The 24,328-nt window shown below is 46.9% G+C and overlaps 1 protein-coding gene and 1 pseudogene across 3 annotated transcripts in view; one reads left to right on the forward strand and one right to left on the reverse strand.

Annotated features, from left to right (window-relative positions):
- LOC122563051 (lamina-associated polypeptide 2, isoforms beta/delta/epsilon/gamma-like) overlaps window positions 1-24,328 on the forward strand; it is a 70,785-nt gene that overhangs the window by 22,405 nt on the left and 24,052 nt on the right. For all 3 annotated transcript variants that reach the window (XM_043716390.2, XM_043716391.2, XM_043716389.2), the window contains exon 2: window positions 12,872-12,995. In XM_043716390.2, coding sequence (XP_043572325.2) covers window positions 12,872-12,995 — 124 coding nt within the window. The remainder of the gene's footprint in view (window positions 1-12,871; window positions 12,996-24,328) is intronic.
- Window positions 15,841-24,328, reverse strand: part of LOC148145076 (uncharacterized) — a 13,461-nt pseudogene continuing 4,973 nt past the window's right edge.

A 24,328-nucleotide genomic window follows, 5' to 3' on the forward strand; every position in this document is an offset into this window, starting at 1 on the left:
TTCATTGACATTACCACCGCACCATTGCCTACTCGAAGATAGTGAATGAGGCATAGGGGCATAGTGAGATGCAGAACTCCTGTCTCCATCCAATTAATGCTTCATGAAGCATTAGAAAATAGGTGGAGAAGTAGGCCATTTGGCCCTTTGAGCCTGCAGCAAGCATTGACTGACTGCTGTGTAGGAATGCGTTGACCAACAGTGAGACCTGCAGTATAAAAAATTTTGTTCAGGATATTTTGCACATCAGTAATGGCAACAAGGTAATGCTTTGTGCAGAAATTTTAAGTAGTGATCAAAGTTAAGGAATGTTGACAAAAGTAAATAAGCTATTGGGCAAGTCAGTAAGAGATGGATTTGATTTATGATAACTGACAAAAGAATTCGAGTGGTGAAGAAAATCTTTCTACTGTAATAACTTTTAATGATCTGTATTGCTTTGTCTGCAAGGGTGACAACCAGATTTAATTGTAACTTTCAAAAGGAAATTGGACATGCATTTGGGGGGAAATAAAGAGCTACAGAACTATAGGCAAGTATATTGGGAGTAGAACTGTTTGTATAGCTCTTATTAAGGTACTAGCACAATGAGCCAATTCACTGCTAAAAACAAAAAATGCTGGAGATCACAGTGGGTTAGGCAGCATCCATGATGAGAAAACAAGCTAATGTTTCGAGCCTAGATGACTTCTTCAGAGCTGAAGTGAAGTGTGGAAGAGGCAGCATTTATGGCATAGTTTGGAGGAAAGGGAAGGGGAGGAGTAGATGATAGAGTGCTGGGGGAGAAAGGATGTCGATAGTTCAGATTAAGTGATTGAAGCCAATTCACCACTACTTGTGGTATAAGATCTTATGATTCTCTGATTGCTACTTCCACAGTGTATATTAGGATGACTTTCAGCCGTCCAGCCCCAGATATTGGAAGTTTCTATGTTGATTTCCAAAAATTAACTTTATCTCTCCCTTAGTTCCCAGTTCATAACCCTTGCTTGTAATGGTCAAGCTATCAGCCTTTATCCAGTAGCGGTACATAAATCTTGAGTATTCAATGGACTGTAATTTCCCGCATCCCTCCTCATAGTTGCTTCTTTTCATTATTTGGCTACTTGAACTTTTCAGCTATCTACTGTCTCTAGATTCCAAAACACATTTAACACTTGTATGTTGAAGATTTTCCAGTATTCCTCCTTTCAATTTCTCTTCACTATCTTGTACACTGTCATATTTGCCTGTGTCTTTTCCCAATATTGCATTCCACATATAATCTGTGTGATCTTACTCCAACCTATATTCAGCTGTCTCGCTGACCATACCAGACATGTATCATTCATGAACTTATTAATTCAAGCCCTCTAGGGGAATGAATTCCTTTCTGCACTTTATGATCCTGTCTTCAAGTTCTTGATGAAAACACAATGTTCATTGTAGCTCTGTATGAACTCCTCCGTTTCGTCAATTGAATTATATCATTAATGCTGACAAAAGTTGTAGATAAAATGAAAGCAGTCGTCTGTACATATTGAGGCCCTGATTTACACATATTTATAAAATTTATAATCTCTGGATTTTGTTTGAAGATCCTGAATTTTTTCTAGTTTTAATTAAAATTGCTTGCTGCCATTTCAACCTAAAACTGAATTGGTACTTCTTACAAAAGCTTAATTTTAAGAAGTGTGTGTATATTTGGGTTGAACCTCAAACATCTTTTATAGGCCTTCACCATTTTACATTTTAACTCAAAATTATGACTGCGGGTAGACTAACCCAGTAGCCATTTTGAGGCCAACAAGGTCTTGCAAATAGTGAGTTTGAGCAATGACGAATTAACCTATTTTCTGACAGTATTGGTTGAGTGAGGAATGCTGATCAGGATATTGGAAAAACCTGAGTTTTCAAATAATATAATGTTTTACAGAGAGAATGGCATATCTCTCACTTCTTGTGGTTTAGATTAGATTAGATTCTCTAGTGGTCAGAATGTTTTGTGTGGAAAGAGGTGGGTCTTAGCCTTGGAGTGTGTGTTCCAGCTTAATAATGCAGCACAAGCTTGTGCTCCATTAAAAATATAGATTATTTGTTTTTATGCACTTGCCCCAAATCAACAAAATATCACAAACCTTCCAAGCATGTGCGCGCACAGTGCAAAAATTGAATGAAGAAAGTGCATTTGTACAAGTTGTTGTTAATTTAGTCTCTGGTCTACAATTACCAGTCTTCCATGTGACAAGTCTATAGTTTATTGAAATAATTTGATGCTTTAAAATTGAAGTGAAAATCTTGTAAGGGTTTTGTACAGTTGATTATCTAGGAGTTGGTTCTCAGATAAACTTTGATACTTGAACATCTGAAGTACTTTGGCCACCTGATGACTTACACCTTGATTTAAGAATCTGGTGCTCAGTATGTCTGAAGGTTAATAGTTTGGACCTGTATTCAAACAACTCTTAGCCATTCTGCAGTCATACCATGTGGTTTTTTTTCCCCTTACAAATTCAAGATCTTTAATCATGTTGACTTCACATCCTGACTTGTGGGTTGACGTGCCTGAGGCCCACCCAGTGTTATTTGGATAGGGGAGGCCATTGTGGAACAATGTGAAGGTGCTAGTAGCCACTCATCTCCATCTGTTTTGATCTTCTGTTTTGTTCAGTAGGAAATATTGCAAAAGCGTTCTGGAATCTTTTTTGTGTTGGCCTTTCCTTAAAGTGATATGTGAATTCTACTGGTTGTCGGTATTCTCATTTGTGCCCTTATTTAAAGACTATTCTGTGCAAGCTTGGTACGGTCTAGTGCACATGCCAAAAGTCACCTGTGACAGCCATTTAACCACTTATTTATGTCCAATTATTAAAAAGTATTGACTTCAAATTTAACTTTCCTGTACTGAGCATAATGTGTGTAATCTTTGGTATCCACTGGAACTGGCTTGTGGACCCTTAGCTTACTAATACATTCAAATAACGACAACAACAACTTGTATTTATATAGCACCTTTTAGCATAATGTGTTCCAAAGTATTTCACAGGGTTATTTTATAGTATGTTATAAGATTAGGAGATAACAGATCCAGTGACCAAATGGTCTAAGAGGTAGATTTAACACTGCCTCGGTCCATTGTGCAGTTATCTGCTTTCCACCTTTAAGGCAATCAAAGGCACAGCAACTATGCTAGTGGTGCAGAGCATTGGAGATTACAGCGAGAGGGGAAATTCCATGGAGGGATATGAAACCAAGGAGGATAGTTTTAAAATCAAAACCTTATCTGGACTGAAGCCAATGTAGGTTAGCGAGAACTGGGGTGATGGGGTAAAGGGACTTGGTGTGAATTAGAACATGGGCAACAGAGTTTTCGATGATTTTTCAATTTTGGGAGACTAGAAGTGGAATAGTAGGAGTAATGAAGGCAAGTTTGAAGAGTTTAGCAGCAGATGACCTGAGATGGAGGTGAACCTAGGTGACTTTAAGGTGAAAATAGGTTGTCTCAGTGTAAATATGTGAGGGTAAAGTATTACTGGGGATCAAATTTAGTAGCAAGATTGCCAGCACATTTTAAAAGATTGTTGCAAAAGAAAAGGCTTGAGTTGATACTTGGAGAATGGAATTTAAATCAGGGTCTAAACAGTGGCTGCAGTCTTCCCAAAGTTTAATGGGAGCAAATTTGTTCTCATCCAGAAGAGCTATCTGATAAGTAATCTAATAATTTAACAGCAGCACAGATATGAAGATAATCAACAGTGATAATGTCACTTTAGCATTTCTTCAGTGTTGGGCTTTGGCATCAACCGGGGTTATCTAAAACGTCCAGGAGGGAGACAAAGCCCTAACCTTCAATTCTACAGGAAATATATAAAATCCTGAGTGGTCTGGAGAGGATGCATGCTGAAAGTTTATTTTCCCTTTTGGAAGAAACTAGAGCTAGTGGGACACAGTTTATATTTTTAAAAAAGGGTCCCAGTTTAGGCAAAGGAGGAGGAATCTTTTTCTTTGGGGGGACTTGAGAACATTCATCCTCAGATAATGCTCGAGGGAGGGGCCCTTGACAGCAAGGGATATCGATTTGAGGAGGCAAGGGGATGGTTCAAGAATGTGAAGTTAAAGCAACGATCAGTCAGCCACTATCTTATTGAATAACCATCAGGCTAGATGATTGAAACAATCCCCTCCTAATTTGAATGTTTGTGTGTAATATCGAGGATTTTTGTAAGTCAATAATAATTACCTACTCACTACTTTCTAATAATTTCTGTATTTTTGACACCAGACTTTCAATGTTGGCAGCAAAAACAGAAATTGCTGGAAAAAACTTTCCACAGACTCTATCAGACTTGCTGACTTTTCCAAGTGATTTCTGTTTTTGTTTCTGATTTCCAGCATCTGCAGTTCCTTTTTTTTTTAATCTTGTCATACATGAATATTTCGGTTTTTTCTCAGTCTGCATGGCAGCTCAGCAAAGACTTTTATTCAAAAATGTATGATTAAATTGAACACAGGACATTGGTTAGACCACTATTGGAATATTGCGTGCAATTCTGGTCTCCTTCCTGTTGGAAAGAAGTTGTGAAACTTGAAAGGGTTCAAAAAAGATTTACAAGGATGTTGCCAGGGTTGAGCTATTGGGAGAGGCTGAACAGGCGGGGGCTGTTTTTCGCTGGAGTGTCGGAGGTTGAGGGGTGACGTTTATAGAGGTTTACAAAATTGAGGGGTCTGGATATGATAAATAGGCTAAGTCTTTTCCCTAGGTGAGTGAGTCCAGAACTAGAGGGCATAGGTTTAGGGTGAGAGGGGAAAGATATAAAAGAGACCTAAGGAGCAACGTTTTCACGCAGCGGATGGTAAGTGTATGAAATGAGCTGCCAGAGGAAGTGGTGGAGGCTGGTACAATTGCAACATTTTAAGAGGCATTTGGATGGGTATATGAATAGGAAGAGTTTGGAGGGATATGGGCCAGGTGCTGGCAAGTGGGACTAGATTGGGTTGGGATATCTGGTCGGCATGGACGGGTTGGACTGAAGGGTCTGTTTCCATGCTGTGCATCTCTATGACTCTATAACTTACCACTGCCCTTGCCAAGCTGTTTCAGTACAGTTACCTCACTGGCATCTATCCAACAATGTTAAAATTGCCCAGGTCTGACCTGTACATAAAAAGAAGGACAAATCCATTCCATCAGTCTACTCGCAATCAGTAAAGTGATAGAAAGTATTCAACAACTGTGCTTTCAAGCAGCACCTGCTTAGCAATGCCTTGCTCGCTGATGCCCACTTTGGGTTCTGCCAAGGCCACTCCACTCCTAACCTCATTACACCTTTGGTTCAAACATGGACAAAAGAACTGAATTTCAGCACTGAGGTGAGTGATAGCCCTTAGCCCTTAGCATCAAGGCTGCATTTGACCAAGTGTGGCATCAAGAAGCCCTAGCAAAACTGGAATCGATGTGTTTCAGGGGAAAAGTATCCACTGGTTGGAATTATACCTGGCACATAGAAAGATGGTTGTATTTGTTGGAGGTTAGTCAGCTTCAGCTTCTTCATCAATGACCTTCCTTCAATCATAAGGTCAGAAGCAGAGAGGTTCGCCAATAATTGCGCAATGTTCAATGCCACTTCCAACATCTCAGAATCTGAAGCAGTTCGTGTTACAATGCACAATGGATAATATCCAGGTTTGGGCTGATAAGTGGCAAATAACATTCGTGCCACACAAATGCAAGGCAATGACCATTTCCATAAAGAGACTACCTAGTCATCGACCCTTGACTTTCATTGGTGTTACTATCACTCAATTCCCCACTACCAACATTCTTGGGGTTACCATTGACCAGAAACTCAACCAGACTCACCACTTAAGTACAGCAGAGACTAAGAATATTGCAGTGAGTAATTCGCTTCTTGACTCCTAAAAGCGCCTCGCCCATCTATAATGCACAAGTCACTCCCACTTTCTTAGATGGGTGCATTCCCAACAATAATCAAGAAGCTTGACACCATCCAGGCCAGAGCCAACTTGATTGGCATCCACAAATGCCCATTCCCTCCACCACTGACGCTCAGCAGTAATGTGTAACACCTAAAAGTTGCACTGCAGGAATTCACCAAAGATCTTTAATAACTACCTTCCACGTCCATGACTACTTCCATCTAAAGTTATTTATCCATTTGCTTTTGAGATATACTATTGAGCCTTCAGACAATGCATTACAACTACCAATCACTCTTCAGTGAAGTAGCAGAATATTTTGACAAGCAATACTCAATTATTAGTGTCATTTACAGTAGAAATAGTCTTTAGAATGTAATTGTAATTACATTCTAAAGACTGGATTTACAGCCGCTTGAAAGAAATCTCACTTGCTTAATATCAGCCATACCAATAGTACTGAATTATTTGTTTTTAAGCTGGGAACTCCAGGCTATAGATTGGTGGAGTTGAGCAATGATTCATTTTCAACTCTGTTCATATACAGGAGCATGAAAATTATATTCAGTGGGATTTTGGGTGGGGTGGGGTTGAGTAATATCTAGCACAAAAAAAGTTGGTCTTAGTTGTTGGAGGTCAGTCATCCCAGTCCCAGAGATCAGTGCAGGAAATAAAACAAAGAACTGTGCAGGAGATCTGAAGCCAAATTGCTAGTGAAACTCAGCAGGTCTAGCAGAATCTGTGGGAAGAAAGCAGAGTTTTGAATCCAGTGAATCATCATCCGTACTGTTAGCAGCTGGGAAATAGTGGTATTTAAGCTGAAGACAAAATTGGAAGCGGAGGATTGGAAAGTTGAGCAGATACGCAGAGATGGAGCCCAGGGAGAGAGTATGAAAGGGTTAGTAATGGAAGACATTATGGACAGCAGGCCAGAATAAAAGAAAATCTGAATAACTGATAATATAATAATGGCCAGGCCCCAGTCATCCTCCCAGGTGGACTGACGATAGACTAGATTGAATCAATCAACCATATTTGCTGTTCAGTGTGGTCACCTCTACATCACAAACTGGGTGATCACTTTGCAGAACACCTGACATTCTGTCTGTAAAAATAACCAAGTTCCAATTGCCTGCCACTTCAATACACCACCATGTTCCCATGTCATTATTTTCGTTGCTTATCTCATTATGACAGCAAATATGGTAGATTAGATTGAATCAATCTATCAATCATTGCTCCACCTGGAAGGATGACTTTCAGTACAGCTCACCCATTCACTCCTACTCTTTGCTCCTATTATCACTTATTCAGCTTTTCTTCTGTCCTGGCCTGTTATCCATAATCTCCTTGCTTGCTGCTCACCTCTTCCAACCCCCATCCCCCCAAAAAAAATCCTCATCTTCAGCATAAACCCCACTTTTTTCCTAGCTGCTAACAATTCTGAAGAAGAGTTACCAGACTTGAAGTGTTAACTCTGCTTTCTTCTCAGATGTTTCCCAACCTGCTGAGTTTCATCAGCAATTTTTGTTTTTGCTTCACTGCAGGAACTCCTTGGGGCTCAGGTGATTCAGAGGACATTTACTAATTTTAATCCTGGATTGAGAGGGTTGCCTCATGAGGATAGTTTAGATATGCTGGGCCTATTTCCACTTCATCTTAGAGTAAGGGGTGACTGAGTTGATGTGTCTAAGATCCCAGGATGATCTTGACAAAGTGGGTGTGGAAAAGTTGCTTCACCTTGTGAGTCACTCCAGAACTAGGAAGCATTGTCTTTTTTTATGTAGGTATTTTTATTGAAAATTTAACATGTTTTTACAAGTTTACAAAAAAACCCCAGTATAAACATTGATATACAATTAAATCTTAAATAAGTAATAACCAAAATCTATCAAACAGGGAAAAAAAGAGATGCCGAGAGGAAAAAAGACAAAATTCAGCTAACTACTCATCTAACCTACAACTAACCAGAGTGTATGATTAAATCTCTTACATTATTCAAGAAAAAAAACGACGGATAACACAAATTGAGTAGTGAAATACATGCTCTGAATGTGTTAACATAAAAAAACCTGTATTCGTGCGGGATTCCTCTCCCAAGGGGCCCCAGACCAGCCAGGTTTGCTATCTAATTAAATAAAAGCCCTTGTTAGGATGACCGGAATATCTGTATTTGTGTAATTCAAGAAAGGCTGCTATATTTTATGGAATAATTTGTTTTTTTGGTGCACTATATTTGTAAGGAAGTTGGGGAATATATTCCATAATTATTCTGTGCCAATTTGAAAGTCCATGAGGGCCCTCAGCCGCCCAGTTTACCAAAATATTTTTCCTTGCACAGAAAGAGAGAATGGAAAATAATCTCTTTCCTGTCGTAATTTCAAGTGTTCTTTATCCAATAAGTGTGTCTCCTGTAGGAGAGCTATATCAACCCTTTCTTTCTTGAGGTTTGATAATCTTTTCTTCCTTTTTTGGTTGGTGAATTACTCCCCTTGATATTCCTGGTGCACCATTTAATCGACTGATTAACCATAATCGTCCGGGCAAGTCAGAGACCCCTCGGGAGAAGGAACCCTATCCAAAACATCCCGAGCATAGAGCATATAAAATTCACAAAAATAAAGGCTCTTTAATACACTCCCATCAATATAATAAAAAACTATTTCTAAATATTAAAAAAAACATATTTAAACGGAGATTTTCCCCCTTGTTCCCGGGGTCATCATTTCCTTTCCAAAAACTCATCATATCCTCTCCCAACCAGTGCCCCACCCTTGACCCAGACACCCCACGATAGGATAAAGAAAATTCAAATATACTACTGAGCTAGTTAAGTGAGTACCCTAACACCTCTCCCCCCCACACACACACACACACACCAACACCTGGATATATTTGGGAATGTTAATACCATGTATGAACATATATATAAAATTGCAGTCTCAACAAATAATAATTAAATATAGTAATACAAAATAACAGGGGAAAACAACCCGGCTCCTGAAGACAGAGATAAAATAGGATAAGGTAACCACCTCCCCCCACCTACATCAACTGGAACCCCCAGCCAATATATATATTTTTTAAAAAAGGGAGAAAATCGCGAAGTGAAGAATAAATAAATAAACCGTTCGGGAAGGCCCAGCAAACGAATACTTTTTCGACGACTGATTTTCTCAGATCCGGACTTGCTGTTCAAGAGTCCGGACCCAATCCACGGCCGATTCTGCTATAGTCTCGGAGGTCGCGGCTTTTCGCTCTGACTCGGCGCTTGATTTCCTCGATGTCTCGGTCGTGCTTTTGTAGCACAGCTGAGAGTGAATTCCATCTGCTCTGGGACTCTTCGATGAAGGCGTCAATCTTCACGTCAAGATTGGAGATTACTTCCACGAGGCACGCCACCGTAGGTAAGCCCCTGGGGTGGCTGCGGACGCCTCTGCTGCAGCTGGGGAGGGTGGGGGAGGGGTTCCTGCCTTCTGAGAACTGCGGGCTCCTTTTCCCCCTAGTCATTTTTACAGGGGACTGGACTGTTTAAATTTAGTACTGAGCAACTAATTACATTAAGTAAAAACTATTTTAAATGATTTGGTAAGTGTGGTGGAGGCGGGTGGCCCACTTTGCCCAAGTCTTGGGAGGAGCACTATAGACTCAGACTTGCTGGGTTGCCGCCATGTTGGATCTCCAGAAGCATTGTCTTTAAAGTTGTGGGGACAGTGACCCATTTAGGACAGAGCTACGGTGAATTTCTTTGAGAGTTGAGACTTTGGAGCTCCACCTCAGAAGGGAGTGGAAGTGGGCCCATTAAATATTTTTAAGGCCCAGGTAATTCAAATCTTAGGGAAGGGAATCAGAAGTTAGCAGTAGTAGATGGAATGTGAAAATCAAAAGACAAACATGTCTGCCATGATCATCTTCAATGTCCTGAAGAAGGGTTACACCCGAAATGTCGACTTCTCCACCTCCTGATGCTGCCTGGCTTGCTGTGTTCTTCCAGCCTTCTGCCTGTCTACTTTGGATTCAGCATCTGCAGTTTTTTATTTTGTCTCTAATGATCATCTTCAATGGCAGAGCAGGCTTGAAAGGTGGCATGTTCTATTTCTGCTATTTTTTTTTAAAAATTACGTATGTGGGTTCCTTGGGCCAACCATTTTTAGCTACTTTGTCAGTGATCTTTCCTCTCTCACAACGTCAGACATAGGTTGTGCTGTCATCTGTGAACAGCACTCGCAAACATCCCTGACTGCTTGAGTACCGAAACAAATCTATAAGCATATGCATCAAGAGCTGAGTCTTGGGGCCCCATGGTAGTATTGCTACTTCTGGATCAGGAGTCCTGGGTTCAAGTTTTATCTGCTCCAGAGGCATATAATAACACCTCTGAACAGAGTGATTATAAAATATACATACCAAAAGCTGGACATCTTTCAGGCATGGGCTCATAAGTGGCAAACACAACACATTGCCAATCTTTTTAAAATGTATTCACGAGACGTGGGTGTTGTTGACCAGCATTTATTGCCTTTGCCTAGTAATTTTTAAGATGGTAGAGATGAGCTGCCTTCTTGAACAGCTTAGCAGTCCATTTGCAGTGGGTAGACTGTGCAATTCCATTTAAGGAGGGAGTTACATGATTTTTGACCTGGCAACATTGAAGAAATAGAGTGGACAGAAGTGGTGAGTGGATAGAAACTTGCAGGTGGTGTTACTCTTGTGTATCTACTACCGTTGTCCTTCTAGGTGCAAGTGGCTATGGGTTTAAAAGGTGCTGTCAATCAAGTTTTGCTAAGTTTGTGGAGTTGACGTATATTATACACATTGCAAATACTGAACATTAGTTGTGGATGCAGTGCCAATTAAGGGGCTGGCTTTGTCCTGGTTGGTGTCAAACCTCGAGTATTATTGGAGCTGTAATCATCAGACAAGCAGTGAATCTCTAATGTGTGACTTACAGATGGTGACCAGGGTTTGGGAGTCAGGAGGTGAGTTACTCACTGCAAGATTCCTCACCTCTGACTTGCTTAAGTATTTATATAACTAGTCCAATTCTGTTTCTAGTCAATTATAATTATCTCACATGAGGTGAGAATCTAACTATTTACCTTGTTTTGGTATTCATGGCATTGTTATTGCTGAATCCTTCAATTTGAACATCCTGAGGGTTACCTTTGACCATTGAGCTATATACATACTGGTGTTAGAAGAGAAAGATGTGGGAGGTCTTGTAATTATTTTCTAAGATACAAGTCAAGATGTGACAGAATATTCTCCACTTTCCTGAATTAATGCAACTCTAGTTAATTGGCATTAATCCTGAAAATTCCTGCCTTTATCTTTCTGTAGCATATTTTTTGTTTTAAGGTTTTGCATACATTTGATCCACAATTCTTCTTTTTCCCGTGTACTGTATTTCCAATAGGCCACCTTCTGGCTGCACTGCTTCCTATGTTTCCCCCATTTGTGTGTTTTTTACTTCTTCGCTTCTACATTGAACATATTATTCTGCACACTTCACTTTGCTTTTATGCTGAGAATAAGATTGTAACAAATATCGTAACGCCTCTAAGCATTGGACCTCTGAACAAAGTTCCTGAAGGGATAAATATTGGCCAGAACGTTTCTTTGATTTGCCCATAATTCTTCAAAAGTAATGTAACTGTCTCGCGTTTTATTCAAAATACAGCATTTGTAGACAGCACAGCATTCCGTAAGTACTACACTGTAGTATTGCCATGGATTTTGGTGCATTTGGACTGGGAACCTTCAGACAAGAAGGAACAATGCTAACGTTGAACTAAAGTGGATGTCGTTAATTGGCAATAAGAATGTCTGCAAATTTTAACTTTTGTCTTTTTTAATACCTATACCCTCCACTGGTTTTATTTTTGAGATATAAGCACAACTAGATTACAGAAATAAGATTTGCATTTATATGACAACTTTATCTAAAGAAAATGAGTGCTTCGCAGTGTATTTGACTAAAAATTGACACCAGTGTACGTAGATTAAGAGAATGACTTGAAGCTTGGCTATAAAATAATAAGAAATGCCAACTGTTGCCTTTTAATGCAGTTCTCTGAATTGAGAAGTGCCTCATCATATTCTAAGGGAATGGCTGCCTTGTTTTGAACCATTGACTTCGTCATTTCAATATTCAATTTGCCTTACCACTTATAAAAACATTAGAACCTTTATAAAGCTAGCCACTTGAAAGATTTGTTAAATTACTGAAACTTAGTGGGATGTAATATTGAATCATTTGTTCTCTTGAAATTTTAAACACTCATTTAGTTGGTGTGCAATTTAATGTAAGCACCAGTAGGGGTAAAGTTTATTCGTGTAGTGCAATTAGTTTATATATTCTGTGGCATATTGGCATGTTTTTGAATAGACATGCATTTCAAAATCTTAGGATTTATAACAATACAGTCTGCTCTGCTATAGCATGTTTTTTTCAATGCAAGTTGACTTTAATGCGATTGAAGAATTTATACCATTATTTGCAGATGTGAGCTTTCTTTACCTGTACTGGCTATAACATTACTCCGGCCCCATTAGTTTAAATGCACAGCTATTGTGCGATTTTTCTTCTAACGCGAGAAGCACGAGAACAGAACTAATGCTTTACATCAGAACCAACTGTCTTTTCACTTCTGTCATTTATAAATTTAGCGCACACTAACATGCTGTTAGATGTTTTCAAGTTAAATACTTAATGAATCCTTTTGTATATGGTTACTTCCTTGTTGTAACGAATCATGCAATAACATGATAATCTTCATGCTTCACATGCTCCTATTTTAACAAGTATTTTTACACTTGGACATATCTCATCATGTCTTGTGACACTAGCTGACAAGTTAAGTTTTGCTCTATTATGTTAAAGTTTAGCAATGCTGCAAGCTTTGTTGCAACTGTTATTAACCATTGTTTGTCTTTTGTTTTCCTTGAAACTAAGGAACTGCCTAAACTAAAAGACGCTGAAGATAATCATACAGATAAAATGGATGTCACACAGCTGAGCAATGAAGAATTAAAAGAGCAGCTTATGAAACATGGCGTTACACCTGGTCCTATTGTGGGTAGGTACATATTTAAAGATCCTCTTTCTACATTACTCAGTCAATGTCTTCATTTCTGAATACAGAAGTAGTGGGATATATCTAGCTTTATGTAGAAGTGGACACTAGTATTATAATAGGTGTACTTAATGTTCTGATAACTTCTCCAATTTAAAATTCATTCAGCAAAGAATCTATTTTTAGTCGCAGCTTGAGCAACATTCAAGATGGTGGCAATGCAAAATACTGAGAATGCTGGGAATATGAAATTCAGTGTTCAGCCAGATGGAAGCATTCAGCCAGTTTGACAACATCTGTGAGGAGAGAGTCAGTGCTAACATATCTAGCCAGTGACCTTTTTAGATTAAATTACTTACAGTGTGGAAACAGGCCCTTCGGCCCAACAAGTCCACACCGACCCGCCGAAGCGCAACCCACCCATACCCCTACATTTACCCCTTACCTAACACTACGGACAATTTAGCATGGCCAATTCACCTGACCTGCACATCTTTGGACTGTGGGAGGAAACCGGAGCACCCGGAGGAAACGCACGCGGACACTGGGAGAACGTGCAAACTCCACACAGTCAATCGCCTGAGTCGGGAATTGAACCCGGGTCTCCAGCGCTGTGAGGCAGCAGTGCTAACCACTGTGCCACCGTGCTGACCTTTTGTTGGGCAATCTAATGAAAAGTCACAGACTTGAAATATTGGATCATATTTTCAAAGTGGGATGAATTCTGCGTTAAGTTCCAATGATATTATCTTGGAGAAGGTGAGCTCAGCATCCAGTTAAAGGTGTCATGAAGGCGGGAGCTACGTTGGAAGCTTCAGCTGCCTTCGAGATATGAGTAGGTAGTCTCTTAGAAATTGAGGAGGTGAGCTAAAGTAAATTGACAGGCTAAGGTACCTCCACTAATGTCTTCCAAGTTTTTCAGGTTTGCCAGAAAAACATGTAAAATTACATTTGCAAGCTTTTAAACAGCCCTTAAATGACCTCAATAGGCTGTTACTTATCACAGAGCAAGTACCCGTGTTCCATCCCACCATTCCTCTGAATGTTTTGAAGATATTGAGGTCCTAAGACAACTTTCAAGATCTTTAATTTGAAATGAAACCTATACCTGGCCCAAATCCTATTTTGAAAATCTGACCTATAGCTCTGTTTTACTCTGCAGAGATGCTGCCTCGGTTTTTATATTTAAAGTGATAGAATTGTTGGTGTATTGAAATGTTTTGATTAAAACATGCTACAAAATTTCAAGCAAGCTTTAAACCTAATTAGCAGCTGAAAATTTCCAGTTTCTCTCTGACTACAAGTATATGAATGCTTTCATTTTAAAATTTGCATCCATATGTTAAAATCCCTTCATGATTTAATCCCTTGTTTCAAAACTTATTTAGCCATACAACACTCAGAACTATTAATTTTACCAACTGTGATTTGTGCTTTTCCTGTTTTTTTCCTGTTGAGATGATTTGTGCTTTCAGCTGTCTAGACCCTTGGCTCTGGCCTATCTCTCTACCTCTCATATGTTGAAGAATCTACTTTAAAATGACCATTTGTTTGACCACTAACAAGCAAAATCAGAAAATCGGCAGGCCTGGCCACAACTGTAGAGAGAAAACAGTTAATGTTTGCATCTAGTGACGCTTCTTCAGGACTAGAAGCAGCTAAGAAAAGGTGGTATTTATGCTAATTATGGCAGCAATAGGGGCAAAAAGGAGTGAGTGGGTGAGTGGAGATGGAGCCCAGAGAGAGCAAAGAAAGGGGTAGGCAGACAAATGGATTGTGGATAATAAGCCAGGGAAGAGGAGAAGCTAGTTAGGTAATAGTGGGGACTATAAGTAGTTGAAAATAGGCTGACTGTATTGAAATCAACCCATTTTGTAACAGTAGCTGGGGTCATGGGGTTAGATAATAAGCAAAGAAGGAGATATTCATGCTTTGAAATTGTTAAACTCAATGTTGAGTCCTGAAGGCTGTGAGGTACCTAAATGGAAGATGTTTTGGTCTTCCAGCTTGTGTTGAGGCTCTCTGGAGAACTGCAGCAGGCTTGAAACAGAGATTTTGGCACGGGAGCAGGTAAGTGTGTTGAAGTGGCAAGCCTCTGAAAGCTCAAGTCATTTTAATAGACCGAACATGGTGTTCCACAAAGTAATCGCCCAGTCTCCATTTCAAGTTTCTTAATGTAGGGACCGCATTATGAATAGTGATTGTAGCAGTCTGGATTGAATGAATTGCAGATAAATCCTGGAAGGTGAATCTGGGGCCTTGCTGAGAAGGGCAAAAATGTTGTACCTTCTGTAATTGCATGTGTTGGTACCGTGAGGTTGCAGGGTGTTTGGAATGGAGGGAGAGTTACCATTGTGTCCCAGAGGGAACAGTCCCTGTGGAATGGTGACAAAGGAGGGGAAGGGAATAAGTAGTAGTCGCTAAATGGCCACTTATGATCCTAGTATTTGATCACCTTCACCTGGTCCATCTCTGACTCCTCTCTTCCCTTTCTTAACATCTCTCATTTCCATTTCTGGGCATAGGCTGGCCACCGATATCCAGTATAAACCAAGCGCAACAAACCCATTTTTATCCTCTCATAGTCCGCTTCGTCACCTATCTAGCTTTTCTTCCTGGCTTACTATCAACATCTATTTCTCTGCCCAACTCCCCCCTCAACCCCGTGTGTGTGTGTCTCTGTTTCGTTTTGTTCGGTCGCTCTCTCGTTCGCTCTAGCGTTCTTTCTTTCGGTCGCTCTCTCTTTCTCGTTCTCTTTCTTTGTCTTTTTCTCTCTCTTTTCTCTGTCTTTTTCTCTCTCTCTCGTTCTTTCTTTCTCTCTCGCTCGCTCTCGTTCTTTTTCTCTTTCTCATTCTCTTCTCTCTTTTCTCTCTTCGCGTTCGCTCTCGCTCTTGTGCTCTCGCTCTTGTGCTCTCGCTCTTGTGCTCTCGCTCTCGTGCTCTCGCTCTCGTTCTCTCGCTCTCGTTCTCTCGCTCTCGTTCTCTCGCTCTCGTTCTCTCGCTCTCGTTCTCTCTCTTGTTTTCTCTCTCTCTCGTTCTCTGGTTCACTCTCGTGCTCTCTCTCTTTCTCGTTTTTTCTCTCTCTCTCTCGTTCTCTCATTTTTCTTTCTCTCTCATTTTTCTTGTTCTCTCTCTCTCGTTCTCTCTCTCTCTCTCTCGTTCTCTCTCTCTCTCTCGTTCTCTCTCTCTCTCTCGTTCTCTCTCTCTCTCGTTCTCTCTCTCTCTCTCGTTCTCTCTCTCTCTCTCGTTCTCTCTCTCTCTCTCGTTTTCTCTCTCTCGTTTTCTCTCTCTCGTTTTCTCTCTCTCGTTTTCTCTCTCTCGTTTTCTCTCTCTCGTTTTCGTTCTCTCGTTTTCGTTCTCTCTCTCTCTCGTTCTCTCTCTCTCTCTCGTTCTCTCTCTCTCTCGTTCTCTCTCTCTCTCTCGTTCTCTCTCTCTCTCTCGTTCTCTCTCTCTCTCTCTCGTTCTCTCTCTCTCTCTCTCGTTCTCTCTCTCTCTCGTTCTCTCTCTCTCTCTCTCTCTCTCTCGTTCTCTCTCTCTCTCTCTCGTTCTCTCTCTCTCTCTCTCGTTCTCTCTCTCTCTCGTTCTCTCTCTCGTTCTCTCTCTCTCTCTCTCGTTCTCTCTCTCTCTCGTTCTCTCTCTCTCTCGTTCTCTCTCTCGTTCTCTCTTTCTCTCGTTTTCTCTCGTTTTCTCTCGTTTTCTCTCGTTTTCTCTCGTTTTCTCTCGTTTTCTCTCGTTTTCTCTCGTTTTCTCTCTCTCTCTCTCTCTCGTTTTATCTCTCTCTCTCTCATTTTATCTCTCTCTCTCTCGTTTTCTTTCTCTCTCTCTCGTTTTCTCTCTCTCTCTCTCTCTCTCTCTCTCTCTCTCTCGTTTTCTCTCTCTCTCGTTTTCTCTCTCTCTCTCGTTTTCTCTCTCTCTCTCGTTTTCTCTCTCTCTCTCGTTTTCTCTCTCTCTCGTTTTCTCTCTCTCTCTCGTTTTCTCTCTCTCTCTCGTTTTCTCTCTCTCGTTCTCCCTCTCTCTCGTTCTCTCTCTCTCTCGTTCTCTCTCTCTCTCGTTCTCTCTCTCTCTCGTTCTCTCTCGTTCTCTCGTTCGTTCTCTCTCTCTCGTTCGTTCTCTCTCTCTCGTTTTATCTCGCTCTCTCGTTTTATCTCGCTCTCTCGTTTTATCTCGCTCTCTCGTTTTATCTCGCTCTCTCGTTTTATCTCGCTCTCTCGTTTGTTCTCGCTCTCTCGTTTGTTCTCGTTCTCGCTCTCTCGTTCTCGCGCTCTCGTTCTCGCGCTCTCGTTCTCGCGCTCTCGTTCTCGCGCTCTCGTTCTCGCGCTCTCGTTCTCGCGCTCTCGTTCTCGCACTCTCGTTCTCGCACTCTCGTTTGTTCGCTCTCTACTCGTTTCTCTCTCGCGCGTTCTCGCTCTCGTTCGTTCGCTCTCGTTCGTTCGCTCTCGTTCGTTCGCTCTCGTTCGTTCGCTCTCGTTCGTTCGCTCTCGTTCTCTCGCTCTCGTTCTCTCGCTCTCGTTCTCTCGCTCTCGTTCTCTCGTTCTCTCGTGCTCTCGCTCTCTCGTGCTCTCGCTCTCTCGTGCTCTCGCTCTCTCGCTCTCTCGTGCTCTCGCTCTCTCGTGCTCTCGCTCTCGTGCTCTCGCTCTCTCGTGCTCTCGCTCTCGTGCTCTCGCTCTCGTGCTCTCGCTCTCGTGCTGTCGCTCTCGCGCTCTCCCTCGCTCTCGTGCTCGCGCTCTCGTGCTCGCGCTCTCGTGTTCGCGCTCTCGTGTTCGCGTTCTCGTGTTCGCGTTCTCGTGTTCGCGCTCTCGTGTTCGCGCTCTCGTGTTCGCGCTCTCGTGTTCGCTCTCTCGTGTTCTCTCTCTCTCGTGTTCTCTCTCTCTCTCGTGTTCTCTCTCTCTCTCGTGTTCTCTCTCTCTCTCGTGTTCTCTCTCTCTCTCGTGTTCTCTCTCTCTCTCGTGTTCTCTCGTTCGTTCTCTCGTTCGTTCTCTCGTTCGTTCTCTCGTTCGTTCTCTCGTTCGTTCTCTCGTTCGTTCTCTCGTTCGTTCTCTCGTTCGTTCTCTCGTTCGTTCTCTCGTTCGTTCTCGCTCTCTCGTTTTATCTCGCTCTCTCGTTTTATCTCGCTCTCTCGTTTTATCTCGCTCTCTCGTTCTCGCTCTCTCGTTTGTTCTCGTTCTCGCTCTCTCGTTCTCGCTCTCTCGTTCTCGCGCTCTCGTTCTCGCGCTCTCGTTCTCGCGCTCTCGTTCTCGCGCTCTCGTTCTCGCGCTCTCGTTCTCGCGCTCTCGTTCTCGCGCTCTCGTTCTCGCGCTCTCTCTCTCTCTGTCTCGCGCGCGCTCTCGTTTGTTCGCTCTCTACTCTCGTTTCTCTCTCGCGCGTTCTCGCTCTCGTTCGTTCGCTCTCGTTCGTTCGCTCTCGTTCTCTCGCTCTCGTTCTCTCGCTCTCGTTCTCTCGCTCTCGTTCTCTCGCTCTCGTGCTCTCGCTCTCTCGTGCTCTCGCTCTCTCGTGCTCTCGCTCTCTCGTGCTCTCGCTCTCTCGTGCTCTCGCTCTCGTGCTCTCGCTCTCGTGCTGTCGCTCTCGCGCTCTCCCTCGCTCTCGTGTTCGCGCTCTCGTGTTCGCGCTCTCGTGTTCGCGCTCTCGTGTTCGCGCTCTCGTGTTCGCGCTCTCGTGTTCGCGCTCTCGTGTTCGCGCTCTCGTGTTCGCTCTCTCGTGTTCGCTCTCTCGCGTTCGCTCTCTCGCGTTCGCTCTCTCGCGTTCGCTCTCTCGCGTTCGCTCTCTCGCGTTCGCTCTCTCGCGTTCGCTCTCGTGTTCGCTCTCTCGTTTTATCTCTCTCTCTCGTTTTATCTCTCTCTCTCGTTTTCTCTCTCTCGTTTTCTCTCTCTCGTTCTCTTTCTCTCTCGTATTCTCTCTCTCGTTTTCTCTCTCTCGTTCTTTCGCTCTCGTTCTCTTTCTCTCTCGTTCTCTTTCTCGCTCTCGTTCTCGTTCTCGCTCTCGTTCTCGTTCTCGCTCTCGCTCTCGTTCTCGCGCGCGCTCTCTCGCTCTCTCGCGCGCGCTCTCTCGCTCTCTCTCTCGCGCTCTCTCGCTCTCTCTCGCGCGCGCTCTCTCGCTCTCTCTCTCTCGCGCGCGCTCTCTCGCGCGCGCTCTCTCGCTCTCTCTCGCGCGCGCTCTCTCGCTCTGTCTCTCTCGCGCGCGCTCTCTCGCTCTCTCTCTCTCTCGCGCGCGCTCTCTCGCTCTCTCTCTCTCGCGCGCGCGCTCTCTCGCTCTCTCTCTCTCGCGCGCGCGCTCTCTCGCTCTCTCTCTCTCGCGCGCGCGCTCTCTCGCTCTCTCTCTCTCGCGCGCGCGCTCTCTCGCTCTCTCTCTCTCGCGCGCGCGCTCTCTCGCTCTCTCTCTCGCGCGCGCGCTCTCTCGCTCTCTCTCTCTCGCGCGCGCTCTCTCGCTCTCGCGCGCGCTCTCTCGCTCTCTCTCTCTCGCGCTCTCTCTCTCGCGCTCTCTCTCTCGCGCTCTCTCTCTCGCTCTCTCTCTCTCGCGCGCGCTCTCTCTCGCTCTCTCTCGCGCGCGCGCTCTCTCTCTCTCTCTCTCTCGCGCGCGCGCTCTCTCGCTCTCTCTCTCTCGCGCGCGCGCTCTCTCGCTCTCTCTCTCTCGCGCGCGCGCTCTCTCGCTCTCTCTCTCTCGCGCGCGCGCTCTCTCGCTCTCTCTCTCTCGCGCGCGCGCTCTCTCGCTCTCTCTCTCTCGCGCGCGCGCTCTCTCGCTCTCTCTCTCTCGCGCGCGCGCTCTCTCGCTCTCTCTCTCTCGCGCTCTCTCTCTCGCTCTCTCTCTCTCGCGCGCGCTCTCTCGCACTCTCTCTCTCGCGCGCGCTCTCTCGCTCTCTCTCTCTCGCGCGCGCTCTCTCGCACTCTCTCTCTCGCGCGCGCTCTCTCGCTCTCTCTCTCTCGCGCGCGCTCTCTCTCGCTCTCTCTCTCTCGCGCGCGCGCTCTCTCGCTCTCGCTCTCTCGCGCGCGCGCTCTCTCGCTCTCTCTCTCTCGCGCGCGCGCTCTCTCGCTCTCTCTCTCTCGCGCGCGCGCTCTCTCGCTCTCTCTCTCTCGCGCGCGCGCTCTCTCGCTCTCTCTCTCTCGCGCGCGCGCTCTCTCGCTCTCTCTCGCGCGCGCGCTCTCTCGCTCTCTCTCTCTCGCGCTCTCTCTCTCGCTCTCTCTCTCTCGCGCTCTCTCTCTCGCGCGCGCTCTCTCGCACTCTCTCTCTCGCGCGCGCTCTCTCGCTCTCGCTCTCTCGCGCGCGCTCTCTCGCTCTCTCTCTCGCGCTCTCTCTCTCGCGCGCGCTCTCTCGCTCTCTCTCTCTCGCTCTCTCTCTCGCGCGCGCTCTCTCGCTCTCTCTCGCGCGCGCTCTCTCGCTCTCTCTCGCGCGCGCTCTCTCGCTCTCTCTCGCGCGCGCTCTCTCGCTCTCTCTCGCGCGCGCTCTCTCGCTCTCTCGCGCGCGCTCTCTCGCTCTCTCTCGCGCGCGCTCTCTCGCTCTCTCTCTCGCGCTCTCTCTCTCGCGCTCTCTCTCTCGCGCTCTCTCTCTCGCGCTCTCTCTCTCGCGCTCTCTCTCTCGCGCTCTCTCTCTCGCTCTCTCTCTCTCGCGCGCGCGCTCTCTCGCTCTCTCTCTCTCGCGCGCGCGCTCTCTCGCTCTCTCTCTCTCGCGCGCGCGCTCTCTCGCTCTCTCTCTCTCTCGCGCGCGCGCTCTCTCGCTCTCTCTCTCTCGCGCGCGCGCTCTCTCGCTCTCTCTCTCTCGCGCGCGCGCTCTCTCGCTCTCTCTCTCTCGCGCGCGCGCTCTCTCGCTCTCTCTCTCTCGCGCGCGCGCTCTCTCGCTCTCTCTCTCTCGCGCTCTCTCTCTCGCTCTCTCTCTCTCGCGCGCGCTCTCTCGCACTCTCTCTCTCGCGCGCGCTCTCTCGCACTCTCTCTCTCGCGCGCGCTCTCTCGCACTCTCTCTCTCGCGCGCGCTCTCTCGCTCTCTCTCTCTCGCGCGCGCTCTCTCGCTCTCTCTCTCTCGCGCGCGCTCTCTCGCTCTCTCTCTCTCGCGCGCGCTCTCTCGCTCTCTCTCTCGCGCTCTCTCTCTCTCGCGCGCGCTCTCTCGCTCTCTCTCGCGCGCGCTCTCTCGCTCTCTCTCGCGCGCGCTCTCTCGCTCTCTCTCGCGCGCGCTCTCTCTCTCTCGCGCGCGCTCTCTCGCTCTCTCTCTCGCGCGCGCTCTCTCGCGCTCTCTCTCTCGCGCGCGCTCTCTCGCGCGCGCTCTCTCGCGCTCTCTCTCTCGCGCTCTCTCTCTCGCGCTCTCTCTCTCGCGCTCTCGCTCTCTCGCGCTCTCGCTCTCTCGCGCTCTCGCTCTCTCGCGCTCTCGCTCTCTCTCGCTCTCTCTCGCTCTCGCTCTCTCTCGCTCTCGCTCTCTCGCTCTCTCGCGCTCTCGCGCTCTCGCGCTCTCGCTCTCTCGCTCTCTCGCTCTCGCGCTCTCGCTCTCTCTCTCGCGCTCTCGCTCTCTCTCTCGCGCTCTCGCTCTCTCTCTCGCGCTCTCGCTCTCTCGCGCGAGTTCTCTCTCTCGCGCGCGAGTTCTCGTTTTCTCTCTCTCTCGCGTTCTCTCTCTCGCGTTCTCTCTCTCGCGTTCTCTCTCTCGCGTTCTCTCTCTCGCGTTCGCTCTCTCGCGTTCGCTCTCTCGCGTTCTCTCTCTCGCGTTCGCTCTCTCGCGTTCGCTCTCTCGCGTTCGCTCTCTCGCGTTCGCTCTCTCGCGTTCTCTTTCTCTCTCGTTCTCTTTCTCTCTCGTTCTCTTTCTCTCTCGTTCTCGTTCTCTCTCTCTCTCTCGTTCTCGTTCTCTCTCTCGCTCTCGTTCTCGTTCTCTCTCTCGCTCTCGTTCTCTCTCTCGCGCGCGCTCTCTCGCTCTCTCTCTCTCGCGCGCGCTCTCTCGCTCTCTCTCTCTCGCTCTCTCGCTCTCGCGCGCGCTCTCTCGCTCTCGCGCTCTCTCGCGCTCTCTCGCTCTCTCTCGCGCTCTCGCTCTCGCTCTCGCTCTCGCGCTCTCGCTCTCGCGCTCTCGCGCTCTCGCTCTCGCTCTCTCTCTCGCGCGCGCTCTCTCGCTCTCCGCGCTCTCTCGCTCTCTCTCGCGCTCTCGCTCTCTCTCGCGCGCTCTCGCGCGCCGCTCTCGCGCTCTCGCTCTCTCGCTCTCTCGCGCTCTCTCTCTCGCGCTGCGCTCTCTCTCTCTCGCGCTCTCGTTTGTTCGATCTCTACTCTCGATTTCTCTCTCTCTCGCGCGTTCTCTCTCTTGCGCGTTCTCTCTCTCGCGCGTTCTCTCTCTCGCGCGTTCTCGCTCTCTCTCGCGCTCTCGCTCTCGCGCTCTCTCGCGCTCTCTCGCGCTCTCTCGCGCTCTCTCGCGCTCTCGCGCTCTCGCGCTCTCGCTCTCTCGCTCTCTCGCTCTCTCGCTCTCTCGCTCTCTCGCTCTCTCGCTCTCTCGCTCTCTCGCTCTCTCGCGCTCTCGCGCTCTCGCTCTCTCGCGCTCTCGCGCTCTCGCGCTCTCGCTCTCTCGCTCTCTCCGCTCTCTCGCTCTCTCGCTCTCTCGCTCTCTCGCGCTCTCGCGCTCTCGCGCTCTCGCGCTCTCGCGCTCTCGCGCTCTCGCTCTCTCGCTCTCTCGCTCTCTCGCTCTCTCGCGCTCTCTCGCTCTCTCGCTCTCTCGCTCTCTCTCGCTCTCGCTCTCTCTCTCGCCGCGCTCTCTCTCTCGCGCTCTCGTTTGTTCGCTCTCGTTTGTTCGATCTCTACTCTCGTTTTCTCTCTCTCTCGGCGCGTTCTCTCTCTCGCGCGTTCTCTCTCTCTCGCGCGTTCTCTCTCTCTCTCGCGCGTTCTCTCTCTCTCGCGCGTTCTCTCTCTCTCGCGCGTTCTCTCTCTCTCGCGCGTCTCTCTCGCGCGCGTTCTCTCTCTCGCGCGCGTTCTCTCTCTCGCGCGCGTTCTCTCTCTCGCGCGCGTTCTCTCTCTCGCGCGCGTTCTCTCCGCGCGCGTTCTCTCTCTCGCGCGCGTTCTCTCTCTCGCGCGCGTTCTCTCTCTCGCGCGCGTTCTCTCTCTCGCGCGCGTTCTCTCTCTCGCGCGCGTTCTCTCTCTCGCGCGCGTTCTCTCTCTCGCGCGCGTTCTCTCTCTCGCGCGCGTTCTCTCTCTCGCGCGCGTTCTCTCTCTCGCGCGCGTTCTCTCTCTCGCGCGCGTTCTCTCTCTCGCGCGCGTTCTCTCTCTCGCGCGCGTTCTCTCTCTCGCGCGCGTTCTCTCTCTCTCGCGCTCGCTCCTCGTTTGTTCGCTCTCTACTCTCGTTTGCTCTCTACTCTCGTTTTCTCTCTCTCTCGCGTTCTCTCTCTCGCGTTCGCTCTCTCGCGTTCGCGCTCGCGCTCTCGTTCGCGCTCTCGTTCGCGCTCTCGTTCGCGCTCTCGTTCGCGCGCTCGTTCGCGCTCTCGTTCGCGCTCTCGTTCTCTCGCTCTCGTTCTCGTGCTCTCGTTCTCGTGCTCTCGTTCTCGTGCCGTCCTCGTGCTCTCGTTCTCGTGCTCTCCTTCTCGTGCTCTCGCTCTCGTCTCGTCGCTCTCGTTCTCTCTCTCGTTCTCGTGCTCTCGTTCTCGTGCTCTCGTTCTCGTGCTCTCGTTCTCGTGCTCTCGTTCTCGTGCTCTCCTCTCTCGTGCTCTCCTTCTCGTGCTCTCCTTCTCGTGCTCTCCTTCTCGTGCTCTCGTTCTCGTGCTCTCCTTCTCGTGCTCTCCTTCTCGTGCTCTCGTTCTCGTGCTCTCGTTCTCGTGCTCTCGTTCTCGTGCTCTCGTTCTCGTGCTCTCGTTCTCGTGCTCTCGTTCTCGTGCTCTCGTTCTCGTGCTCTCTTCTCGTGCTCTCCTTCTCGTGCTCTCGTTCTCGTGCTCTCGTTCTCGTGCTCTCGTTCTCGTGCTCTCGTTCTCTCGTGTTCTCTCTCTCTCTCTCGTGTTCTCTCTCTCTCTCGTGTTCTCTCCTCTCGTGTTCTCTCTCTCTCTCGTGTTCTCTCTCTCTCTCGTGTTCTCTCTCTCTCTCGTGTTCTCTCTCTCTCTCGTGTTCTCTCTCTCTCTCGTGTTCTCTCTCTCTCTCGTGTTCTCTCTCTCTCTCTCTCGTGTTCTCTCTCTCTCTCTCTCGTGTTCTCTCTCTCTCTCGTGTCTCTCTCTCTCTCTCTCGTGTTCTCTCTCTCTCTCGTGTTCTCTCTCTCTCTCGTGTTCCTCTCTCTCTCGTGTTCCCTCTCTCTCTCGTGTTCCCCTCGTCTCTCTCTCGTGTTCCCTCTCTCTCTCCGTGTTCTCTCTCTCTCTCGTGTTCTCTCTCTCTCTCGTGTTCTCTCTCTCTCTCGTGTTCTCTTCTCTCTCTC

This window comes from Chiloscyllium plagiosum, unplaced genomic scaffold (genome assembly GCF_037043375.1).
Source record: "Chiloscyllium plagiosum isolate Xiang-an unplaced genomic scaffold, Cpla_swu_hap1 HiC_scaffold_26, whole genome shotgun sequence".
NCBI classification, from domain to species: Eukaryota; Metazoa; Chordata; class Chondrichthyes; order Orectolobiformes; family Hemiscylliidae; genus Chiloscyllium; species Chiloscyllium plagiosum.